Source organism: Cylas formicarius, unplaced genomic scaffold, assembly GCF_029955315.1.
Source record: "Cylas formicarius isolate icCylForm1 unplaced genomic scaffold, icCylForm1.1 PGA_scaffold_4__25_contigs__length_36172078, whole genome shotgun sequence".
NCBI lineage: Eukaryota > Metazoa > Arthropoda > Insecta > Coleoptera > Brentidae > Cylas > Cylas formicarius.
Window position 1 is genome coordinate 34,436,222 of NW_026844334.1, and position 26,625 is coordinate 34,462,846.

Sequence of the window (26,625 nt, forward strand, 5' to 3'; positions counted from 1 at the left end):
ATTGAGTGTCAAACGCTTTTCTACTTTCAGTTAAAAATACATTAAAGGCTGCTTATTAGACCACCATCAATTATAAATTTAGCTAAAAATGTACCAACGATCAGCAGCAAAAAAGAGGTACTGCAAGGGTTCCTTAATCAGCATGACCTTCCTTTCGAAGATAATTAAACAAAAAAACAAGTACTTGAAGTTTTAAGAACCAAATTACGATTTGGTTAGTTTGACAAACCTTAGTTCGTAGACTAGGACATAAAAAATCCCTTATTGTGGCAATTTGAATTCCATAGAAATGATATGGTCCCAACAAAAATCCAAATTAGACGCAATAATATAAACAAGAAAATTAAGACTCACCGTGAATTAATACCAGAGAACATTGACAGAGAGTATGTTAATCATATACCCAGTAATTACATATTTGGACGATAGCGCTGGTTCAAATTATTCTGATGTAACTAATGCGAATGGGTGAATGAACCAGGTATATGTAGAGCGGTCTATCTCATTCTACAACTACATATTTATTCCGAATCGACCGATCTATATTGTAAAATGGAAAATACATTTGACCTTTGACAACACTCTGAGCATTTAAAAACAACGTTCCAAACAATATATGAATTTTTGGCAGTGTGGATGTCATCATCATTTTGTGGTATCGAAAAAATGTGTTTATCGGTAAGTTTTTATAAATTGCACAAAAGGTTCATTAAACAAAAATTCGTCAGATTTTCAGTGATTGTTCAAAACGTTAAATTTGCATTTTTTTGCAAAAATAATATTTATATTCCTAGAATTTATTGTTATATATATATTATACCGAGTTATACAAAAAAATATTCATGCAGAAATTGTTGAGTCAATTATTTATCAATTGGTATTTACCACAATAACAAAAAAATCTGTTATTATTAGTAAGACAGTATAATTAATTTAAAACAAAGAAATCAATCCAGGCGTGATACACTGTATTTTTTATCGTACCATATATAGTGCAAGGAAGGCTAGATTTACCTAAAGCGATCGTATAGTTATAAAAAGTAGCAAACCTCTGAGACGCGCACATATGGTTGCTGTGTTTTGAATGGGTTGAGTTGACTCCACATTTTAATCAGTAAGTTAAAAAAGAACAATTATTCGTTATTTATTTTCACACATTTTTTCGTTTTTTAACAATTTGGGAACCGTTTGAGTGTATATGTTTTTGTATATAATAAACAGCTAAAATATGAAACAAATTCATTTTAAAATCCGGTATTGGATATCAAGAAAAATGGTCACTCACCTCCATGATAATTTTTTCATGCGTCTTTTTTGCAGTAAATAAAAAGACTGGGTCAAACCGATAAAGTAGATACCAAGTTCTTTTATTAAACGAAACACCCGTAATGCAAGTAGTATATCTGTCTCTTACCTTGAGATTATTTTTTCTTGAACGCGGTAGACAATCAAAATACTAAGATCAAACTTCCATTGCCTTTATTTTTGCTTTACATAACGTTTCGAGCAGGTGTATCACTATCTGTTATGAAGTGCAGCCTACAGCATTCACCTTGACTTGAAACTTACGCTATAGGCGCGGCACCTAGGGTCTGCTTTTCATATGTTGATGATACCTTCATCATCTGGAATGGAGCCGATAGACAGCTAGATTCCTTTCTCAATCACCTTATTTCTTTGCTTTCCATTACATTTTTTTCTTTCTGCAGGGTAACGTGTTTAAATATTCACGCAAATATGGAGCAAAATGAGTCGGAGCACTATCCTGTTGAAAGCAAATCTATCTATCTGGCATATCAGGCTGATTAAGATTTGAATAAGAAACTTCGAGCGTTAGAATTAAGTCATTTTAAAGAAACTGTAAATATCGGGCTCCAATAAAATTTGGATCGAAAAAATTAGGCCCAATAAATTTGTCAAACTCACTGTCCAAACATTCCTTTACTTACAATTTCGTGGATTTACCGTACCATTTAGACAACAAATTACTTCTTCATTGTATCTGACGATCACAAAATGTACAATACAAGTGGAATAGTTTAGCTCCTGTAGTCAAAGCTGCTCGTTGAATAACATCATTATTTAAAGTCACTTCAGAAGATATTTAGGAATAACAATGGACACTCAATCAACCATTTACAATAAAGTGTAAACAAAAAACACCACTTTATTATGCATCAGTGCAGTCACGTTTACAATATGATATTTTGGGATAGGGAGAAGTACTGGATATTTATGCAAAAATAGTTTTCCAAAAAACCAGAAATTACTCTTCTGTACAAATGTTTAATTTTTTAAAACAACGGGTTTAAATATTTTCAAAAACAAAACCGAATTACAACATATAACTCATTCTTACAATACAAGAAATAGAGAAAAGGAAAATGTGACAACAAATAAGTGTAAAACACAAGTAGGCCTTGCACATTTTTTTGAGGATTTAAGGCAGTGATTCATATTTTTAGCATCATTAAGTGCTTTTAAAAAACATCTCAAAAAGTTTATTCTATTTGTAAGCAATAAACAACTTAATGAATATAAATGCTTAAAGAGTAAAGCAAAATGAGAAACAAAATATAAATACAAGAATAAATAACAATAAAATGGGCGAGAATGTGGAAAATAAAAAGACTAAGAGTTACATGTAAGATTTGCTTGTTTTAAATATTAAATTTAAAGTAATATTTGTTTCTAAAATTTGTATATTATGTACCTTAGACTTTGAATTTTATATAATTTATGAAGAAATTTCTTTAAACATTAATTAACGTCACTTTCTGCAATATGTAACAGGGTAAATTTATGATTGTAATCCCGCACAACTTAATGGTTCTAGGAAGAATTTTCATTTGTTTATTTGGTGGATATTCAAATTGTGATGTATTATTTTTAATTTAAATTTGTCGTTGTCGACGACACTGGCAAGTGTGGGGTTGCTTTCAGGCTCATTTTCCGTGGAAGGTTGTGGTGAAGTGTATTTTGTGATGGAAAGCTTAATATCTCTAATGTGGAAATTATTAGAGGGAAAAGCAGATTTAGGGTGTTTTGATTCTGGAATCAATGACTCAGGTTGATATAGATTTACGGTTCTGTAAACAAGACAGTAATTAATCGATGATTTTGGGTCGGATGGTGATGTGATAATGCATTAAGATATCTGTCAATGTTAGGTCTAACAATAAGAACATCTAGGAATGAGAGATATTTATTAATTTCTAATTCAATGGTAAAACGCATGTTAGGATGTCTGGAATTTAAATGGCTAAGAAAATCTGGGCGGGAATTTTGACCATGAGGCCAAATAAAAAAGTATCATAATCGTAGCGTTTCCATACTTTGGCATTATCTAGACAGAAGGTGTCGAGGGCTTTCTTATCCAAAGCTTCCATAAATATATTCGCTACAACTGGTGATAAAAGCTATTCCCGAAGTTTGTTTATGTTCCAGACAAGCAAATTAACCATTCTTTACCGACTACTTTTGGATCAGTGTTGGACTGATACTTAATATTATTCATATTGATTTTTTTTAAATAGTCTAATTCGCGTTCTTGTTCATTACTAAAAGTTGTTTTAAATCAGCCACCAGAAGTTGAAAGATCTTTCAAATTATTTTGTTTGTTAAGAACTCTTGTTAGTTGCCTCTGGAATATCCTATTGCTGACATGTATAATTAAGTTTTTAATGTAGTTTCTTCTGAAAAGAGCAAACCATTTGAAATATTACAGTATACAAATACTACACACATTAGAGGCAAGTTGACGAATTCGTCAAAAACGAAAACCTATTATCTTTTATTTATTGAACATTTTACGCAATATTTGGTTTAATATCTATTTTTATTTTTTATAAGAAAGTAATCAACAGGCTTGCGCAAAATAATAGTATGAAAACGTGCCTAACCACACGGTTTTAAATTAGTTATAGGTTAGTTCTCAGCGCCAAATGTAATCAAAACAAAAAAGAAGGAAATTACGGTTTTTTCGAAATTTTTGTGCGTAAACTTTGAAAATTAAATTGACAGATAAAAGCTATTTCTACATTAATTAAATTAGACACTTTATATACCCGACTCTTTTGACCTAAATTAGAATTTACTTTTGGGAGTTCAAAAGTAAGATTATTTCATGTAAAATAGTATACATTTTGTACAACATTAATTTTTACGTCTTGTTTCAAGTGCTTTGATACAAAATTTATAAGTAAGAATTATACAATTATATATAATTGAAGAATACTTATGACACAAGACTTGTCTCTAGGTTCTGGAATCCATGAAAGTTTCGAATCACAAACCATTCGATACGCTTTTGAAATTATCTGTTTTGTATGTCTATTAAATTAAAAGCTAGATGATTGGTTTCTATCCGTTTTATTATTTCGTTAATATCTTGCAACAATTCATAATCTTCCCGAGATTCTGTTTTGCTGTAACATTTAAAATCGTTAGTATAAAGTAAACCAAGCGAAAAATGCCTCATTAAAGAGAATATCAAAAACTAGAGTTCCGTGGTTCGACTCCTGTGGAACTCCAAACTGTTCCGAAGCGTAAACTACATATCGTTTTGGAAAATTCAGATACGCCACGCCATGACCACATCTTTAGCAAAAACGGAAAATCTACTTGAGTATTGTTGTCTAAAGCTAAATGGGCATATTGAGTAAAACAAGTTACACTTGTGACCGTAGATTGTTTTGCTTTAAATACTATCTGCTCTTTAACAACACACAGTGCTTAAATATCACGTAATATTATTTCAAAAAGTTTGCCGGATGTACAGATCAAGCCAAGTAAAGCATATTCTTTGAAATCCCCATGGTCCGCACTTGGGCAAATTTTTGATACTTTCCAAGCATCTGGATAAGTCTGTGAATGTGTCCTACCAAATTAAATAAAATCTCCTGAGGAGTCACTAGAAAATTTCCACATCCTTTAAAGACATAAGACTGTTATTTATTTATCGCCAATAATTTACCCACAAAAACGGAAATTTTTAGGATATTTTAGATGTTCGAAATGGAGGTTATATCCCTGGATCTCTCACGTTTCCTCGTTATGAATTTTTACAATAGATTAAATGCTTTTCGGGAAAAGAGTTGTTTTCTGAAATCATGCAGTCGTCGTAAGAGCAAGTGACGTCATCGCGGCTAAATTGAGGGCGAGAAATGGTGATTTTCATTTGGTTTTTTCCAAATATCTTGAACAGATAATTAGCAATATTTTTTAAGAATTTTGATTTACCGCTTATAAATTACTCCGGAAACGGACAATTTTCAGGGTCTTTTAGATTTTTGTCCATAACTAAAAAACCTTGCATATAATCAAAAAAATGCTTGAAATAAAAGTTATAGTACTGGATCTTCCGCGTCGGCTGGTTAGTTTCGATCGATGAAATACAATTTTTCGAAAGCAACAAGGGTGATTTTCTTATGATAACAAGCCATAACAAGGATTGCGAAAGTACACAACCTTTAGTAGATAGTGATTTAAATTCTTTTTGGGAATGTGATCCAAGTAATACACATAATTTTTAATATTGTATGGAGCTTCGTATTCCTAATATAGCACAGCGGAGGCAGCTATTATTAAATCGAATGCGAAGGGTAAGCCGCAGTAAAATTAAGCATCAAAATGCATTATATGTTTCGAGATATTTTTGTCACTAGTGGGGATTAAGTTTTGTCTATTTCATTTTTTTTTCGTACAACTTGTCGTGATTCTTGTGTGATTGTTTTTTTACTCAGTAGTACATATCCCATTTTGCACCGATCACGCATATGCAAGGTCTCACTTTAAAACGTCAGCTTCATTAAACAATGTCATGAGCTAATCGAGCGTTTCCTACTTTGTCGTAGGTCGCGAGATCGATTGCAATTTTATTAACGACCGTTCCAATTTTTGCTGTAGGTGATTGCTTTAATGTGGTGTGTTTAGGTAGGTTTAATCAAGACGACCAATTAATTTTTGTTGTATGAACATCTGATATTTGCTAAAATTTGCTTAAATAATTTCATGGCATGTCCAAATTAACTGACCAAAACATCTAGTCGTATTAAGTAAGTCCAGACCAATCATATAAAAACAACTGAAAAAACAATTCACACATAACATAGGCTTGATATGGGGTGTCCAACCTCTCAAAGTTGTATCAATTTTTTTTTAATGTAGCTTGCTGATAATGTTTATAAATAAATAATCACAATGTCCTATGAATAAAGTGGTACGTTTTTCAATCCTACACTTAAAGTTTATTGATTAGTAATATATTATGTGTAGGATTGAAAAAAACCGCCACTTTATTTGTAGTCTAATGTAACAATATATTTATAAAAAATATTAGCAAACTACAGCAAAAAAAATGAAGTTCTTGCTCATCACTTGTTACAAATAAATAATTGATACAACCAATGTTTTTGTATGACAAATGTAATTTCAAATTATATACTTAATTATCTCAAGATTTAGGTAAAAACTAAACCGTCGCTGATAATTTTTGAATGGTCACTAAATTCACATGATTTGATACCGACACTTTGTTAGCTACATGATATAGCAATTTTCGTGGAGGAAAATGCTGGGAGTCTTAATAAAATGAAGCTACTCCCAAAGAATTAGCGGGTCACTAATCATTTTGAAAAAAGGTTCAAGGCTCCCGGACCAATAATTTCAAGTATTTAATATGCCATAGACATAATGATAGATGACAAATAATAAAAATATGCCCTAGTAAAATGTCGCCCTTTGTGAAAATACTGTTTTGGATTGCATTCATTAAGGACTATCCTGTGCAGTTATATATGAATTTCATTATTTATACCCTATTTTGTAACGACACTAATTCATAAAAAAAAAGAATTCTAAAAGAATTCCGAAGAATTCCAGTGAAATTCCATGGAAGTCCTTGGAATTACGAGGAATTATACGTAAAAGAGGAATTACGGTGTACACCCTTAGCTCTGGAGTTTATCCCTCGGTGGAATCACATTGGAGCACCATATTTGCACGTTTGCTTGACTTTTTTTATTTTTTTTAAACTGAAATAGGACAATAATAATAATAATAATAATAATAATAATAATACCAAAGCAGTACTATTATGAAAACACACATAACGCATACCTTTTTATTTGTTTAAAAGGAGTGAAGGTGTTTGAATTATCTTCTATCATTCCTCTTAACTGAATTTATAGAAATTTAAATTAAAATAGATAAATGAAATTTACTTTAAAAAATTTTGGTAAAAGAGCTTCAAGCCTTTGTGAGAGGTATGGATAGAACTGTTGTTTTAATATCTTACATAAGTTGATTCATTAGTATTTAATTGTGCTGTAAATTTTCTGATACTGGCCTCGGAATAATATTTAGCACTACAACTTCTAATACCGGAACTCTGATGATTTATCGGTACCCCGAAACCCCTTTTTTTGGAAACTTCCGGATTCATATAGCCTTTGATGAAGCCTGGTAAACAAGCTGGTTAGTTTTTCAGAAAGACTTCCAAAGGCTACTCAATTACTATTTACAAAACTCCTGGATTCCTTTTGCGTCACTCGTATTTTGTATTCAAACTAACTGAGTAATATCGAATAATGTAATAATAAGAAAGGCCTTAGGAAGTGACAGCAACCCACTACTTTTTTGTCTAATAGAAAAGCCGATAAGTATTATGAAAAAACTGAACTACATAAATGGTCCAAAATATATATTATATGTTTTTTGGCATTGTTTAAATTTTTTCTTAAAATTATATTAGAAGAATGATAAGGGTAGTCTAATTCAATCATCTCATTTTTAAAAAAATATAAAAATTTGCAGAAGGTGTGTTTTTATGCCAGTACTTTCCTAATATTTTGTTCTATCTATTTTCGTTTTTAAGATAAAAAATAAATTTTTCGCACATTTGTGTTTATTTTAAACATCTAAACACCATGTATACTAGGGATGTAATATATTCGTATTTCATTAGTTTCAGAGGATGTGGTTCCTTTTGTTGTACATAATATTTTACTTCCATTCAGAAGCCAAAGTTCTTCCACCGGTGCCGCCCCATGAGAAAACTGCACTGATGGCGCGATACATAATGCATTATTCTGGTAAGCAGAATGACATGTTTCTGAGTTGAACATCAATGAGGTTACTTCATAATTTTCTGTAAAAAGTCGCTTCTTATTTTCAGAATGGGTTTCATTAGCAACCACTTCGACTCAGAGTAAAATAACTGGATTTCCGTTTGTCACGTTGAAATCTTTAAGTGATGGTCCTCTAAACAACGCAACAGGGGTCCCGTATCTCTACATGACGGAGATGGACGTTTCAGGAAAAGATGTTGAAGTAAGACTAATTGTATCTTTAGCTTAACGACGAGCTATTCGGCCATTTAAGGATTCTTGTCTAAATAAATATTTTTAAATCTTAATCCGATTTTGTGCAGAAATTCTGGCAAGGTCTCACGACTGCCAGTAAATCAACTATTTTCTTTTAATTTCTTTCTTTCTTTTATTTCTTTTTAATTATCAAGAAATTAAGGAAAATATAAATAATTAGCTATTTTTTGATTTGTATTGGTAAAGATTCATCTGTTAAAAAGGGTTTTTTAAAATTTAAATACGTATTAACAATATGTGCTATTATCCGATAATAAAAATGAAAATATAAGGATTATATAAATTTTACCTTCATGTACTCGAAAGATGAATCTCTTGAAGCATTCAAATGATATTTTCTTTTTGGTTCGTTATTTTCCTTCAACGCACGGTCTAAACAGATGAAATAATGACTGCATTACACACACTAATGGCATACCGCAAATGAATTTAACATTTCTAAAAAGTAAAATATTAATACTTCCCTGTACTGGAAAACCTCTGTAGAACTTCTTTTTATTGGTTTTCTGCTCGGCTTATTGAGGGTAAAGGGCCTTCCGTTTATGATATTCCAGGCAAGTCATTACCATTTATCGTGTGCAGGACTACACACAGTTATGACGCTGCATGATAATAATTCATTTACCCGCAGCTACGAAATTTTATTGTTTTTGTTTTTAATATGTCATCGATGATATTAGTTCTAATTTTTAATATTACAGCAAGTAAATGTAATAATATGTAAGAGCTATTTTATTGGACCGTAAGCACTAACCAGAGAGCTTTGAAATGAAGGTGTATGCTTTGAATGTTCAGAATTCAGACTAACAATTTCATTTAATTAAACATTCAAATGGTCGATCCGATATTACCCAATGAATTTTCAAATCGAATTAGAGTAGGACACGGTATCGGAACTGAGGAATTAGATCGCGAAAAATAAATATTAAGTAAATGATAAAACTTAATTTGGTAGACTCAAAAAATGTCGATTGTTGTTCAAGATAACCATAACCATTAAAGATACACACTTCTAACTTGAGTATTATTGGACTAATTCTTGGAAGAAATTGAAAGCGCCACTTTGGATGTTTTTTTAAATTCTAGATAAACGCATTTTTCATGAGACTCTAGAACTCTTGTGACATTAAAAAGTTAAATGTTGTTGCATATAATGAACTATACTTTTAATTTCTTTAATGAATTTTTAAATGAACAATATATTACTTTTATATTTGATTCTGTAAACGTTTTATAGTAACGACAATAACAATAAAATCTAAGTTAACTCCCATAAAACATTCAAGCATTATAAAAGAATGTCATCAAAAATATAACAACGGCATAGGATATCTACAATGGAAAAATCGTTTTATTGCCAATATTTCGTAATCCACAACTTTTTGAAATATTCAACATTATAGAAAGTTTAAAAAGTTTAAAAAAATAAGTGAATGTTTTTTTCGTTATTGATCACGTCTTTATCTATTTTCAAAACATCAACCTAGAGTATTCATTCTATAACCCTCAATATAAAAAAAGCTTTCACTAGGAGAAATCGATAGATATGCTTAGATCTTTTTTGACACAAATTTCAAAATTTCTCAAAAACGATAATATGTATATGGGAATTGAATTTTATATATAAAATATGCCAAGAAAGTTCCGAGAAATATAAGAATGCATATTCAGAATGTACCATTAAAAATTAGGAAGTTGTTAATTGAAAATACAAATAATATGTAAATATAAAAACACAATATTTGAAATGTATAAGGAAATCTCTCTGTCTTTAAGTTTTTGAATATAAGGTAAACGTTCTGAGATAAGGTGACATTTCATAATAAACCGGTCATCCGGTATGGATTTATAAACGCGTATTTATTGACATTTTCTAAATGCTGCATTTCCTTTGACAAATTCCATCCAGCATCAAATCTACATAATTTTTTTCATGAATTACCACCATTGCTAAGGCATTAAAAATAGAAGAAAAAAATATTACACACGGATTTAGTGGTCCGCAAGCGCCACTTTACCAGGTCAGTTTCGTTTCCCACGGATCCGAGTCACCGATTTTACTGCACGGGTTTGGGAGCAATCCGATGTTTTCCAAGATATTTCTCACGCCTTGAATTTTGACGTGTGTAAATTATGACAGTGATTTCACTGAATATATTCGTGTTTTTTTTGCGAAAATGTACCCAAAAAGTAATGGTCGTAGGAAAAGTATAGTATGCAGTATCTAGACATCTGCCTGACGACTGCTTTCAATAAGTTTGACATAGTCATTCAAAAGATTATATACATAGTTGGCTACAATTCGTATCATCATACTGAAATGAAAAAGGTATGTATATGATATATTCACATCGGAAGAAAAATTTTGTAAATGCTCGATTGTTTTCTTTTGGCAAACTAAGTAAACACAAGTTTTGCTAACAAGGTTGAAATCTGTCGACAATGCGAGCTAATTTATATAGACCCTATCTCAGCCCTTCTGATGGTCTTTAAGATAAAAAAAAGTTAAAATTATATATTAAAGTTTTCTTTCTCTCTGTTCCTCCTGTGGTTGAAATATTGGGAACAATGCAGTTTGCCAAACAACGTGTTAAAAATTACACAAATTAAATTTAAAAACGATGCCGCGTTTTTTTTTTGAAAATTTAAATTAGAAAATTGGAATAATATAAAAAAAAAAGAATGTATACAAGGAACACTCAGTAAAGCAGCGAGCAGATCGTAACGGATGTCTAGGTGTGTGCAAATTTGTGCCCTAGCTCGACGACAACAAAAGTAAATTAAGTTAACCGGAGAGTAGGGGTAGGTTATTGGGCGCCACTGGTTTGTGACGGAACGTATCAGAATTCCCCCTGTGTGGTATTGGGTTTCCGTTACACGCCTGGACCCTACTTACTGTACTCTCTACTAAAAAAGTGAAAAAAAAGATAAGATGTTAGTTTTCTTGGGTTGCAGTTCTGGTTATGGAACTGGCAAAATTGGACTACTACATTTTTTATTTGACATTTCGGTCCACAAGTGACCTTCCTCAGAAAAAAATAATCTAAAATTACTTTTTAGAAAGAGATCAGTCATGCAGGACAGGATAAATCTTACCTAGACAGAGTCAAAGTGGGGGTGCATTATATTATTTTCCAATTATTAAATTGTTGGTCATGTACCTTAACATTAAGACCGAAAGAGAGGGAAAAAAATTAATATCATTACTAAATTTCAATATTAATAACAAAAATAAAGGAATCTCAACGACGGTGACAGTTGCGCAACGATCAAACCTGGTTGGCAGCCTGCTGATGTAACTGCTGATGTAATAACTCGGACGAGACGACCCCGGGAAAAAATACTCGAGTGTCCAGAGGAGTCTCGGTCCACGACGGGTCGGTTACGTATGTCTACGAATTCATACTGATCTGTCTCGCGATATAGAGAAGAACCCTTAGTTAAGAAATACTATTATATATATGTTCTTAATAAAGATAGATCAGACATGAGTTATTTACAAAACCCGAAAATTAGATAGATACATATAGTGAAGGAAAACAGAAATAGATTACCGTTACACGGGTTCTGATTTTCCACTCGTCTTGGACGTTAGGATTGCGGAACCTACATCCAATTAATCGAGAAACCGGTCCGATGTTTGGTGACTTAACGAAGAGGAATTATTTGACTTCAATCTAACATACGCAAGTAACAGAAATAAATGCCAAAGGTATCGAATTGAGGCGTGCTCTGAACAAAATGGAGGAAAGGAAAAAAAGTTACCATTGTCGGGCTGAATATCCCCTTACGGGAGGTTGTAGTGCCGAAACGAAAGCAAACCCAAAACCCAAAATGCAAGCTAAGGCACTACTACCAAATTAAAAGCAGCATACAGGTTCCAAATCCCTAAAATAGGTAAAACTTCCACCAAATTACTAACCTGTTGCTTGCAGACTGTATGTAACTGGAAAATTTTATAATAAATTGATATATCTGGCTAGCAATCGTCAAGATTTTCTACATATAATTTTAAGGAAGCTAGTAGGTACTGAAAATTCTCTCAGTCGAGGTATCGATACTGCGAATAAAATTGATAGTCAATGTATGGCTCAACCCTACAGGTAACCAATGTATCTTATGGGGTGGTACCATCGATCGCTGAATAGTTGCGCACCTTGCCGTGTGGTTCGAATGTAATTATTAATAAAAAAAGAAGAAAAATATTAAATTATGAGCTGTTAATAAATGGCATGAAGACAGTGACGGCATTTAGGGAGCAAAATAAAACTCCGATTATGCAATTACTATTGTAATAAACTGTTACGCCACGCCAGTGTCACATTACTTTCATTCACCAAAAGCGTGACTGGAATTTACGAACGATTTTAGGTTTGTAGGGCTTAAAAACAGAAATAGGGAATTTATCGGAAACTCTCATGACAATTTATCTGAACTTTGTTGTGCACCCTGTTTAATGATCCCTGGCAATGTAAATTTACAATTTCGTGCTCTATCTAACTAAAACCTAGATAGGTCAGCTACCTGTCGTTCGACCATCCACTCTCGGCGGCATTGACAATCACCACATTTTAATAATGATTTAGAGTGAACGCATAGCTACTTTATTTTTTACAACTTTCAGATGGTTATTGTCGATCACTCATGCTGAGTAGACGTGTGTCTCGCGCTCCGGTAAAATGTTCCATTTTTAGTGGTGTGAATTGCAAGCGATCTAGTAACAAATTTTAGAAATTACGCCTCAATTAGTTAACCCAATAAGTAATTAGTTCTTATTAAAACCTACATCGAGCGCTTACGGACAATGGTTTTTACTGAGCGATAAAAAATTGAGTCAAAAAACATCGCTAAGGATGTGGTAAATGAGGTATTAAACGAATGTATTTCAACCAAACATTTTTTTGCGTCCTTGGCAAATAATATCGCAGTTAATAGTTACTTCAGTAAAAATAAGTTAAAAGGGATTAGAGTGATTTTGTGGAGAGAGCTTACGAAACCTGGGCATGAGTTATTTTCACTTGCTAAGGAAAAGTTTGGCAAGAATATGGTCTAGACGAATCAAGCAAAGATCTTCACGGAATTTAATGGGAAAAAAATTCAACTAAAGACGGAAGAAGATATAATGAAGCTGTGCACTTTAGTTAACGGATGCGGAAAATATTTCTGCTAAGCACTTTTTTTAGTTTGATTTGTTTTATTTTTTAATATTTTTTTTGTCTTAATCATGAATGAATTTTTAGTTGCTATAATATCATTAGCGCCTCACTTTGCAAGTAGCAAAGAGCAAATTCAGAACTGTAGATATGATATGGCGATATTGTTTTGAAAACTTGAAAATTAGTAATAGTATAGTTTATTCCATAAATATAGAGATGATAGAGGTGGAGGGGGAGTAGCTATGTATATCAGGAATGTTCATAAGTACACGATTGTTCACACACAGGTTCAGGATATTTTTGACGAGATATGGATTCAGTTGGTTATTAATAATGATACATAAATTGCTGGATAATTTTATACGTCACCCTTATATTCCAGGTTCAAAAATGTCTTAGAACATTTTGGGACTAGACTCTCGGACTTTTCTTACATTAATATTGTGTGCGGAGGTGACTTCAGTATTAATTTAATGGTCCCCACTTATTACTCTGATAATTACTCTGATTTCATAGACACGTATAACTTAAAACAAGTCATTTCTACCGCAACACGTATGAATGACAAACCCTCCGCTCTTATTGACCATATTCTAATTTTGGAGTAGTCAATCTGAAAAATATAGATAGGGAGTTGTTCATCAGTTTCTGGCTGAAGCCCCATTTGAGAATTTGTATATTTGAAGAATTGAAATATATTTTTTGAATACAATTCTATTAAATATTTTTGATATATTAGCACCGGAAAGAGAAGTTACAGTCGGTAATAAACAGCAACCGTGGTTGACAGATACCATTAAGTTGTTGATTAAATTAAAGAAGGCACTGTTACAAACAGATTAGATATGAAACTAATATAGCTATCCGTAATGATAAGAAAAGATATCTTGAACACTTCATTAATGCAAATAAATCGTCATCAAAACAATTATGGAGCAAACTGACAGAGTTAAACGTTGTAAACATCACAAAAATGATATTCCTGATCTTTTGAATAATTCTGACGAATTAATAAAAATTTCATTAAGAATTGCGGTACGTCCGTGCGTACATGTCCACATAATAAGAATTTACTACATTTGTATAATCAAAATGCAAAAAAAAAGTTTAGTAGATTACTTGGTTATTCCACAGTAACAGAAAATGATGTCAAGGGACATATTCTAGAAATTAAACCTCTTGCGATCAGTGTGGATAAATTGAACTTGGAAATGATACTTCTGTGTCATGTTAGAATACATTATCACTAATATAATCGATAGCTGCATTATTGAATCCGTATTTTCCAAGTAAGTATTACAACAATGGACGAATTAAGATCTATAAGCATCTTACACGTATTTTCAAAAGTCTTGAAAAAATAAATCAAAAAATTCAAGATCATTTAGATATTAACTAATTACTTCCATCCTCGCAGTTAGGATTTCGTCTGAACGTCAGCACCAGTAAATATAAAGACGACATTCTTCGGGAGAGTGATATGAGCAAAACGACTACGGCCATTTTGTTGGATTTCTCAAAAGCTTTCGACAAAATCAATCATGAAGTTCTACTGTCAACTTGGGTTTTTTAAGTGCTGCAGTCTCTGTTATGCGTAGTTACTGTACTGACCGCTTTCAGGTTGTTGCAACATCTAAAGGAGAGTTAAGTAATATTACTATTCCGTGGTATGTTATTTGGTCAATCTAAGGAGAGACCTCACCTTCGAATACGTGTTAAAGATCAGTATTTAATTTGCGCTGAACGCGCTCGAAATTTGGGACTAAACTTTGATAATGATTTGCGTTTCAAGCCCCACGTAAAAGTGCATTCAAATAGCCTATATGAGTTTAAAAAACATTTATCCCAGTCGTTACCTTTTAAAAACTAACCTTAAAAATTAGATTCATGGCTTCGCTGGTACTTCCTCATTTTATTTATGCAGGTTTATGGTCTTTGTTTGGATCAAAACGATGTAACCAGAATACAGAGAGTGCCAAAGTCGTGTTTACGATTGATCTACGGTGTAAGGCAACGTGATCGCATATCGTATAAACTCCGTGAAGCAAATTGGCTATCAATGAAACAAAGTGCAGTCGTTTTTTACCATAATATAATTTTAAATGCCTGCCCTCTATGTCCCTTTAGAAAAATAAAATACCGAACTGATGTTCACACCCTCCGCATCCTAAAACATTGTTTGAAAGATCGTTTTCCTACTATGTCTACAAATGGTATAATGTTGTTCCCAGTAACGTTAAGAAACTGATGCCGACATCTTTTAGAAAAATTTTTCTTTATAATCAATCTATTAGTCAAATATAATTAACCGACGTAGATTTCTTTTAATAAGATACTGAATAGTTTGATTTTTTTTATGTATATATGTTAATGAATTGATATATTCAGTATGTATCATAATATGTGAAGATATAAGTAGTTATGAAATTAGGGACTGGGCTTTGATCTTTTTTCAAAATTGTTTCTCAGTTCCTTTTTTTGCGCTATGCTTTTGGTTTACTGCTAATAGATAAATGTAAATATGAAGTGCAAAAAATAAACAAATATTATTATTATTATTATTATTATTATTATTATAGGGGCTGCTGGATACGTCAAGTAACTGGATGCATAATGTTTTCTTATCTTTAAATGGAGGGAACTTTATTAAAATCAATAAAAGGAAAAATATCTTATTTTTTAACTCAAATACTTGTGCGATTGGTACAGTCTAATAGGTTCTCGAAGTTTTCGTGGTCTCATTTTAGACCTCGGTCCAAAGACTATTAGAGACTCGCCATTAATATTAAAACTTTGCGTATCAGATTATTTTGTCTAATGAAGGAGCAAAAATTGCCTGGGTTTGCGTATATATCATTTTCCGACTGGCTTATTAAACTTTCATCAGCGACTTTGATGTCTCGTTTAACTTTTCCGCGTAATATTTATTATTTGTTTATGCAAATTTGATTGAATTAAATGTTTCCTTGAATGATCCTAAATGGAGTAAACTAAACCATAAAAAATATTCCAGAAAAGCAATAACAACTGAATTTATTTTTTTGAAAATTCGTATAGGACACCGCGCTATATTATACAGAACGCTAAAACATAATTCAATTGAAATGATAACATACCGGGTTAGTAAAGTGGCGTAGTAATTAATAAAAACAAAATTTTAAAATAAGATCCTACCAAATTTGACATGCGCAATTCATTTCAACAAAAATAAATAACGCAATTGATTTAAAATAACAAATTTGCGATCTGTGGTGTAAAAGTGATAAATCTGACAACATTGGTTTTAGAATTTTTAAATTATGCATGTCAAAAACTCCCGGGTATTGAATTTTATCGTTCCAGCTTTGATAGTAGTTCCAGTTTGGCGGTAGTCGATATGTTTTACTAGTTTCCCAAGAACTCCATGGTTTTTAACAAAAGTTGTGTTTAATTACTGTTTGGAGACAAACTCTAAAGACACATCCACAAGTCACTGCAACACTTTTCTGGATTCCTTCTGCGTCGGCTGTCAGTCATCGCAAACATATTTATGGAAGCTTTTGAGAGGAAAGCCTTCGACACTTTTCATCTAAAATGAAAACTAAGGAGACTCTGCTTTGATGATACTTTGGTCATTTGGTCTTATGATCAAGAATCCTTCTAACAATTTTTTAGCTATTATTTTCTATACACCGTAACATACGATTTACCATTGAATTGGAAAATAATCTTCCATTCTAGAATATTCTTATTAATAGAAAATCAGATCTAACGTTGCAGCATTTATTGTACAGAAAACCTACACATATAGTCCGCTACCTTAATATATTGTTACATTACCATCGAGCATAGAAGTTATGGGTTATCAACTCTCTTCTATACAGTGCAGTAGAACTATCTCAACCCGATTCATTTGACATAGAATTAAAACACCTATCATCTGCTCTTCTCTGAAATAATTTTCACATTAGAGATATTAAGCGTTGTATTAAAAAATACATTTCACCACAATCTTCCAATTAAAATGAATCCTAAAGCAACTACGCGCTTGCTATTGTGGACTGACCACATATCAAACGTTCTTAAGAAAAATAATGTTAAAACCAGAATTATTACTTGTTCAAAAATCTCGCAACATCTTCAATCCATGAAAGACAAAAGCCCATTTGAGACACTAGGTGTGTACAGCATATGCAACAAAGAATATAAGAGAAAATATTAACTAACCAAAAGGAACATGAAAGAGCCTTAAGATTACGATTGAACTTATCAGCAGTTGCCGAACATAATTATGCGACAGAACATTACATCTCAGTTAAACAAACTAAAATTCTAGTTTGTAATCAATTCTTCTATCAAAGAGAAATCTGAGAATCAATATAAATCTCTAAACTACCATAGTAGATTGAAAACTAGTTCTATTTAAGCTCTGAAGAAGCCGGATTGGCGAAACATATACAACCGATGCAGGAGGGATCCAAAAGATTTTCAAATAGTAGAAAGTTTTAAAATTTGCCATCTCTAATGTTCTAACTAATATTTACTTAAAAGTAAGTTAAAATCAAGCAACGAAATTACTCAAACAAAGTTTTGATGGATAAGCTATCTATGGATACACAGTGATTCAATTTTTAAATTGTTCACAGGGCAAGCATTTAAAATGTCAAATGAAGTCTTAACGTATGCGAGATTCCACTCCGAATTCAACAGACCGATGATAGGCCGAAATAATGTTTTAATCTAATCACAAACCTGCAAAATTGCAACAAGAATAGAGAAATATTAATGATAGAATGTTTATGGGAAATGACTTTTCATCTATTATTTCTCACAACTCCAATTCGCAATTCCAACTCTAAAATCCTCATCGTGAAAGTTTTGACGAACTTGCTCCTTAAACCAACATCTGAATTGGAACAACTTATTTAGGCATAAAGCTTTTTTCACTTACGAACGTATCTTTACCTATTCCGATGTTGTATTTGGTTATCATTTGGGTTTCTTTTATGTAAGTTAACTATCAACCCAGAACCGAAAAATTCCTCCCGAAACATGACAGACAACTCATAACAAACGAGACGAAGATCCTAGTCACATGGGGATCTACTTTTGCGAACCACTAAATGGAGAGGAAAACACTTACCACTCCAAGAAACAGTAAAAGCTATAAAAAAGCTAAAAAGCAAAAAAGCTGCTGGTAACGACAATATATCTGCCCAGTGTTTAAAAGACGGTGAAAAAACAAAACATAGAACCATTTTTGAGTAATCCAAAAAAAAATGTTCCAACTACCGCGACCAAACTCCATTGACTCTACATGCTATAAGATATTATCTAGTGAGCCAGTTACTGAAGAAATAGTGCTAGACTACCAATGTAGACTCAGACTATAAAGGTTCGTTATAGACCAGATTTTCACTATCAGATAAATTATGGAATGGGAATTTCACAGAGAACTAAATAAAATGTTCATTTATTTTATTGATGGGCATTTCATTTGATGGGTAGAATGAAGTTGTGGCGAACAATGCAAGAGCTGGGCATTCCGAAAAAAAAAATACTACATTGTCATCTCGACTATTTAACCTAGCATCAGAATGCACCACTAGGAATGCTAAAATTGAGACTAAATGATTTTTCCGGTTTTAAATTAGTTTTGACAGTTTTAAATTGGTATAACATCAAAAAATCGATCCAGGAGGCACCGAGCGACGAGTTTAGTGTCCATTACTGGAAAACTGACGGAACCTTGGGTAATAAGTCTCAAATATAAAACGAAAGAAAAAAGAATTAATTCCAAAAGTTCCCCAATGAAAAGTTTCGAATGCTTGCAATTAGAACCAGAAAATGAAATCAATTTCGCCGATAAACCGTAAGTCTTAGTTGACGTAGTTATGGCGAAGCCTGCGCAAAACCCTTATGTTTTGAACCACTGAGATCTGAAGAAAATATACCTAGAGAATTTTGCAGTTTCGCTTGTCTAATACAAGCTTCGACACTATGGTTGGAATAAAGTCGGCTGTGTAGATCGTAATGTTATTTTAATAACAAATCATGTTGCGCAAATATTCTTTCTTTTCTATCTTTATTCAAGATAAAGATAAAGTACTTTGATATTTGTTGTTCCTCTTCTACTTGGTTTTGTTGGATAGTAATAATAAAATATTAATTCAAATAGAGTAATGCTGAACTGTTTTCAGAAAGACAATAGAGTCACCATTATGGCAAATTTGGCTGAATTGGACTACTGTTCGGCAAAGGATTTAGACCCACAAGATCCAAGGTGTGCGAAAGTTATCGTTACGGGAAAGTTGTTGAAGGTATAAGCCGTCTGCATTTCATTCTTCCACATTAACTTAGGTATTGTTTTTCCAGTTAAAGAAGAATTCACCTGAATATGCATTTGGGCTGGATGCATTATACGCTAGACACCCGTCGATGAAAAATTGGCCAACAGGTAAAACACTCCAGGAATTGTATTTTGTAGACTATTGATGAGTTAATTTGCCGTTTGCCCTGATCTCATTAAGTACAAACCGTCAAACGATTGAGTTAAAAATATTTATCTGAATACATTTTTCTAGGAAATTGATTTCTCTACAAAAAAAAAGATGCAATAAGTTTCTTTGAATTAACTTTTTTCATTTTGAACTTTTGTAACTGAAAATTCAATATACATAAATGAAATGCTCTACAAGAAGGTCTCTTAATATTTTTCTATAAAGTTATTTTTATAAAATTTATATTGAATTAAAAGAAAAAATGATATATTTGTTTTTTCGTCGTTGACCCAATGTTTTCCACTCAATGAATTAAAATCCAAAATTGTTATGTCATCAACACCGTAAATAAAAATTATTTAAAAAATAGGAATTTTGTTGTTTTGATCTTTAAAATTATTTATTTACAATATTTTACAAATTAGTTCAGTATTATATTTGCTAATATAGATGAATTTGTACCTATAATTTTCATCCCTTGATCTTCTATTCTTCCAACATACAAAGCGACATGAGTGAACGCACTCTATCCTTTTTTCAAACTGATCACGACGTCTATGTATAAAGCATTGTAAATATAGAATTTTCAATAGTAAAACAACATATTTTTTAATTTTTCAAAGAAAATTCCACTTCTGGATTCCTTCCGCGTCGGTTATTGATAAATCGAAATAGCTGACGTATCGTCAATCATTCTGTTGGCTTCGTCAGAGCTTACTTACTCCGTACCTGCTTATACAAGGGTTTTCATCCAATGCTTTCATTAAAGTTTATTCTACGTTTTGTGGCTTCTGGGTCAAATGGTAGTTACTGTCAACTTGCTTATTTGTATATACATTTTGAGATGCTGTGTGAAATTGTAATTGAAATAATTGACCTTGCAAATTTTTTACACATGCAATTTTTTGTAATTTCTGAAAATTTGGTCCTCATATCTAGTAAAATGTTAAAAAGGAGGAGATAAGACCTGAGTCGAGTCGAGATTATTTAGAGATTTCTATTGATTCTTGCATTTTTATTTGGTCGATGAAATGATTATATGCAAGAATTTTAGTTTGGTCCAATAAGATTTGATGTGAAGTTTGACTATTATTCGGAAACTGCTGATAAGTTAATTTTTCGTAGTGTTAAGACTTTGAAGAATCGAAGATATTAAGAAATATTTGAACAAGTGGTAAATCTGATTTTAACATTGTATTTTTTAAGGACATTTGACTCATTGATACTTTAAACCTAAAACCAAAACTGTGAAACGCGTTTGTTATTTGGCTTCATGGTCAAGAGATTTTCTTAACCATTTAAACTCTATACGCCCTAACAAACGTTTCATCATTGTTACAGAAACGTACTTATTTCAAAGACAAAATTCCGTTTGTTTGGGTCACCAGAAGTTTACATGCGTATGCGCCTCAGAATACATTGGAAAAATAGGACTGAAAATATTAACTAGTCTTAAATCTTATAGATAGATAGATAGATAGATAGATAGATTCATTTATTGACTACGTTTCGTACAAAAGGGACGTACAATTGTAGCAAGTCAGAAGTGATATTCAAGTGCAATAAAATCAAATTAATAAATAACATAAAAACACACATTTAATACAAACAAAATTAGACAGTACTATACAGTTTTATAGCGCATCGATACCAGTGACAGTGTCAATGTATGCTCGCAGGGAGTAAAAACAATGACGTTGTAGGAATTCTTTAATAGTATGTTTAAATTTTCTATTGCTCATCTTTTTCACGGTACCTGGCAAAACATTATACAATTTCAGGTTCAATGAGTTGCTCTCAGGCTTCCTCAGTCTAAACCTAGGCCGTCTGAGGAGATCCCCCGAACGAGTTGGATAGGCATGGCAATCGGAATTAGCGCTAAAGTTTCCTTTCGTTCTTTGTATCTCTAATAACTGGTAGTAGATATAGATGCAAGGAAGGGGCATCACTTTGATTTTTTTAAAATAAGGTTGACAATGGTCCCTGTATCCTATATTAGCAACGACTCGAATGGCCCTTTTCTGCATTCTAAAAATCTCCACAGCAGCTGAGGAATCACCCCACAGCACTCTGCCATAGCATAAGTGTGAATGCAACAAAGAAAAATAGACTATAAGCAGAGTCCGTGTTCCTATCAGGCCTCTCAGTTGTCGAAGAACGAATATGTTGCAGGACAATCTATTTTCAGGTCTGAGATATGTTGTTTCCAATTTAGACTATCATCGAACCTAATGCCAAGCAACTTGACGGACTGTCCACTATTTACCAAGCAACTGGAGGAAAACACAATACTCTGGGTCTTGTCTAAATTTAATTTAAGATAATTATTTTCGAACCAGACATTAGCCTTGTCCTCCAACATGCCAACGCTAACGGACAACTCCTCGATACTCTTAGCAGATGTAGTAAAGGATGTATCGTCGGCAAACATCACGCACTGATTGGGGGCCAAGAAATGATAAAGGTCATTTATGTAGATTGTAAATAGTAGCGGGCCCAGGACGGAACCTTGGGGCACCCCGCTTACTACTGATTCAAGTGATGAACGGTCATCCTGGTATTCTACAAACTGCTGTCGGCCCTGCAAGTAGGACGCTATAAGATCTAAAGGCAGACCTCGTATACCATATCTGTATAGCTTTTTAATAAGAAGCTGGTGAGAAACACAGTCGAAGGCCCTGGAGAGATCACACAAGGTCAAACCAACTAATTCACCCCCCTCGAGGCCCTCAACTTTCCCACTCACAACTTTAGACACTGCCTGGATCGTCGAACACCCTCCCCTAAATACATATGTCATGTGTCAATACATTTATTAAATAAAGTGGTTAATGGCAGTGTAATGCACTCAACCAGTCCCTTCACCAAGACACTATTGATATCATAAGCATCGCTAGAATAAGATTTTTTTAATCTTAGTATGGCTTGGTACGTATCCTCAGTTATCGGATGCAAAAAAAAGTAGTTTCCTCCAGTGGAATCCCTTCAACACATGCAGTCTGTACATTGTGATTCACCGTTAAGATCTTTATAATATTACTCGAGACAGAACTAAAAAAACTGTTAAGATCGTTTGCTGATAAATCAGATTCTTTATCACATCTCCCAAGACAATTTCTTTCATAGTTAACGATTTTCCAGACATCTTTGTTCTTATTGGTTGATTTTTCGATAAAGAATTCTTGCATAAAATCAATTATTCTACTAAAGAAAAATCCGATAATCCATAAAAATCGCAGGAATCTTTTAGCTCCGCCTTCCTCAAACGGTAAATAAGCAGGAACAGGATAGAAGCTCTGTAGAGGTCTACAAACGGAATTTCAGCAACTTCTACTAACTAAAAATCGACACAGAAAGAATCCAGGAGATTTGTAAATAGCAAAATAATTGTTATTTTTGAAATTAATTTTAGTAATTCAATTTTAGCTATAAAATAGTTTTCAATAATGTATAGCATAGAATAGAGAACTGAAAAAATTGGATGAAAAAGACAAGAATTTCATTTTTTTAAAGTTCAATCGTAAGTAACCTTTAATAATTAATTTTATATACCAATATTAAGAGACTTCTTTTGTAGAGCATTTAATTCTATAAAAAATCCGTATAGTTTCTTTTTGTATCTCGAGTTGTTTTTGATTTAAAAGGTTTCAAAATGAAAAAGCTACTTTACAAAAACCTATTATTTTCAACTGGAGCTTTTTTTTGTAGATAATTCTATACTTTGCGAAAAATAATATTCTAACCTCAATTGTTTTGACGCAATCATAAGATCAGGACCAAGAAATCTGAAGTAGAACATATAAAAATAAAACAAATGCATTAGTATTAAGAATTTTTTTTTCATTCTGAATGATTATATATATATATATATATATATATATATATATATATATATATATATATATATATATATATATATATATATATATATATATATATATATATATATATATATATATATATATATATATGAATATATATTTATATCAATATATATTTATATATTTAGAAAATAGTAGATTTTTTTTGGTCAAATGTTGTACGTATATTTAATATTTTCAAATGTTTTATTTTTACTGATTTGATGCGTTTGTTTTCAATATTTAACATATTTTTATTTTACCAGATCACCAGTTTTATGTGGCTAAGGTGGACATGGATCAGATATGCGTTTTGGATTTCTTTGGCGGGTTAAAGTATGTGACGAAAAAAGAATATTTTGACGCTAATTTAACCAACATGATTAATATCGATGCAGACTTCCAACGCATCTCAGTAATAACAATCGAGGGTGATAAATAAATATGACTAATCTGCATACATATTATTTATTATGTTACGCATTTGAGTTTAATATATTATAATATTTTCAATTAAATCTTTTGCTTGTTAGAAGATACATGTTTATTCAATACAAAAAATGATGAACATTTTTGTTTTTGGTAATAATTGTCCAAAAACGAAAGAAGCAGAAACAATATAAAAAGAAGTGATTAAGGAGGTAACATGAAAAAAATGTGAATTTGATTGTAATTGATTCTTATTATTATATGTTCGTTATTTTAGCACAAAATTTTTGGTATTTTGTTTTCCAAAGCAAAAAAAAAAATAAATTAAAAAATTTAATAAATTTATAATTTCGTGTGGACAATATGCAATAATTAATATCAACATTTTAAATATAATTTTTAAAAACATTTAACATTTAAAACATTATTTCGCGTATTTAATTCTTGTACTGATTTTATAAGTTGGGAACACAATGTCAAAAAGCGGTATGCCCTATTCCCCTCTTATTTGTTTCGTTGCAAATAAAGTGATATCGTTTTTAATTTTATTGAGGAAATAATTTTTATGGAAATATTGCAAGACGCCCTCCAGCGACGACACAATTATTATCAATTATGAACATATTGACATTTATTGTCGAAAATATTCGAACACCCCCCACTATTTTCCCTTAATATATAGCAAAAGACACTTAACGAAAAAGAATCGAATAACCCGTTTTTACAATAATAAAAAAGTGTAGTTTTTAAAAATAAGACACCCCGTATACTCATCGAACCGAAATTAAATATGGCCACATGTTGAGCACGAAGAACAAAAAATACCACAACATCACTAATTTTATAGAACAGTTTTTGCTCTACTTTTGAAGGGAAAGTGTTCCAATATTTTTGGAAATAAATGTCAAAAACTTAACAATGCCTAAAGGCATATTGTTAGATTTTAAGTCATTGAAAGGGGCGGTTACTGGGCTATCAGTGCTGTCCTGAGCGGATTGATTTCGATTGTATTTTACGCAAATAAAATCTGTTTTCTCAAAAAAGTTAAATGCAACGATATCATTTTTTGTGCGACCTGTATAAAATATAAGTATATTGTTGTAAATACGCAATTTTCTTTTTAAACACCAGAAAAAGGAACACGGCGGAGCACACCTTCTTGAAGTGCTCGAGGTTAGTTTACTAGAATACTTGGAATACTAGAGGCACAAATTGAGGTGCAACTTAGTACACACAAAAGCATTGATAGTGGAGTTATCAAGAATTAGCATAGTCCCAGCTGAGAATCCCCATCACGATGGTTACCACCAACGGTGATCTCGCGATAGAGATAAGGACAAAAATGCAATGTCTATTTTTCCAAAGGTTGAATACACAACTCCAAAATCAATAGTAATTTTAACAGCATCTTAAGAGAATGTTACGGATGTCATGACTGACAATCAGAAAAAAATTGAAGATGTTTTCACAGTGGATATTATCGTCAACTTATAAAAGATCGGACGTCATCTATGGAACGCAACCTTAAATCCGTCATTAGAGTTGTTTCTCTCTCCTGACATCTGTTCTTCTCTCCAATAGTTTCCACATCAGATATATTAAACATTTCATCACAAAGTACACTTCATCGCAATCTTTCAAAATAAGTTATTCTGAAAGTAACCTCACACTTGCAACCGTGGCCCTTCATGATATTCAAAACATGATTGACCACATATTAAAACTTCTTAAGAAATATAATAGCTCTCAAGGAGACCCTTTAGGGAGATAAATGGACTGTATGAAACGGAGAGGTCTAATCCCCCCTTACCTTGAAATTTACATCTCACATTTATATATAAAGAAATGAAAATAACAGGTATTGAGGAATTAAGTTTCGAACTTACTAAAATGAAAAGTTACAGGGTACATTTAAAAAAAGTATTTTTCTTGATCACACTTGACAGAAAGTAACCATTTCTTTGTTACACTCGGTATAGTTTTAGCAAATGTCCAAAGACGGCTAGAAATAACTCCACGGTCAAAGTCTTACTTTCAAGTCGTTTACCGGTATTGCGTAGCTTCGTCTCACATTATGTACAGAAAAAATATCTTAGAAACTGTTCGTTTTAGATATGGGTTACATTTAATAAAAGTTCTTCACAATTTTATTTTGAATTGAAAAATACAATAACACACAGAGTTCCATTTAAAATAACAAAGGTAATAAAGATGCGCTAACTCCTCATATATACTCATACCAAAATTCATAATATTATATAAGAAGGCATAGAATAGAATGCAAACAAATTTACCGTAGCCTGTGAACAAAAAAGAA

At 32.1% G+C, this 26,625-nt stretch overlaps 1 protein-coding gene across 3 annotated transcripts; it reads left to right on the forward strand.

Moving 5' to 3' along the window:
• Positions 1-589: 589 nt before the first annotated feature.
• On the forward strand, positions 590-25,506 carry LOC132700631 (protein CREG1). Of its 3 annotated transcripts, none has more exons than XM_060668073.1 (6): positions 590-678; positions 7,967-8,093; positions 8,177-8,331; positions 19,720-19,839; positions 19,895-19,976; positions 24,146-25,494. In XM_060668073.1, the coding sequence occupies exons 1-6, from the start codon at positions 637-639 to the stop codon at positions 24,319-24,321; spliced, it is 702 nt and encodes a 233-aa protein (XP_060524056.1). In that variant the 5' UTR covers positions 590-636; the 3' UTR covers positions 24,322-25,494. The 3 variants fall into 3 exon arrangements, with proteins under 3 accessions (XP_060524056.1, XP_060524058.1, XP_060524057.1); XM_060668075.1 differs by lacking the exon at positions 590-678 and adding an exon at positions 1,034-1,114 and having other exon boundaries at positions 24,146-25,506; XM_060668074.1 differs by lacking the exon at positions 590-678 and adding an exon at positions 5,857-5,934 and having other exon boundaries at positions 24,146-25,497.
• Positions 25,507-26,625: the final 1,119 nt, after the last annotated feature.

Bases quoted from the DNA above. Each gene is read 5' to 3' on its own strand.
- LOC132700631 (XM_060668073.1), top strand. From the start codon at position 637: ATGTCATCATCATTTTGTGGTATCGAAAAAATGTGTTTATCG. The intron at 19,840-19,894 runs GTATAAGCCGTC...TTGTTTTTCCAG, and splicing joins TTACGGGAAAGTTGTTGAAG to TTAAAGAAGAATTCACCTGA. The intron at 19,977-24,145 runs GTAAAACACTCC...TTATTTTACCAG, and splicing joins GATGAAAAATTGGCCAACAG to ATCACCAGTTTTATGTGGCT.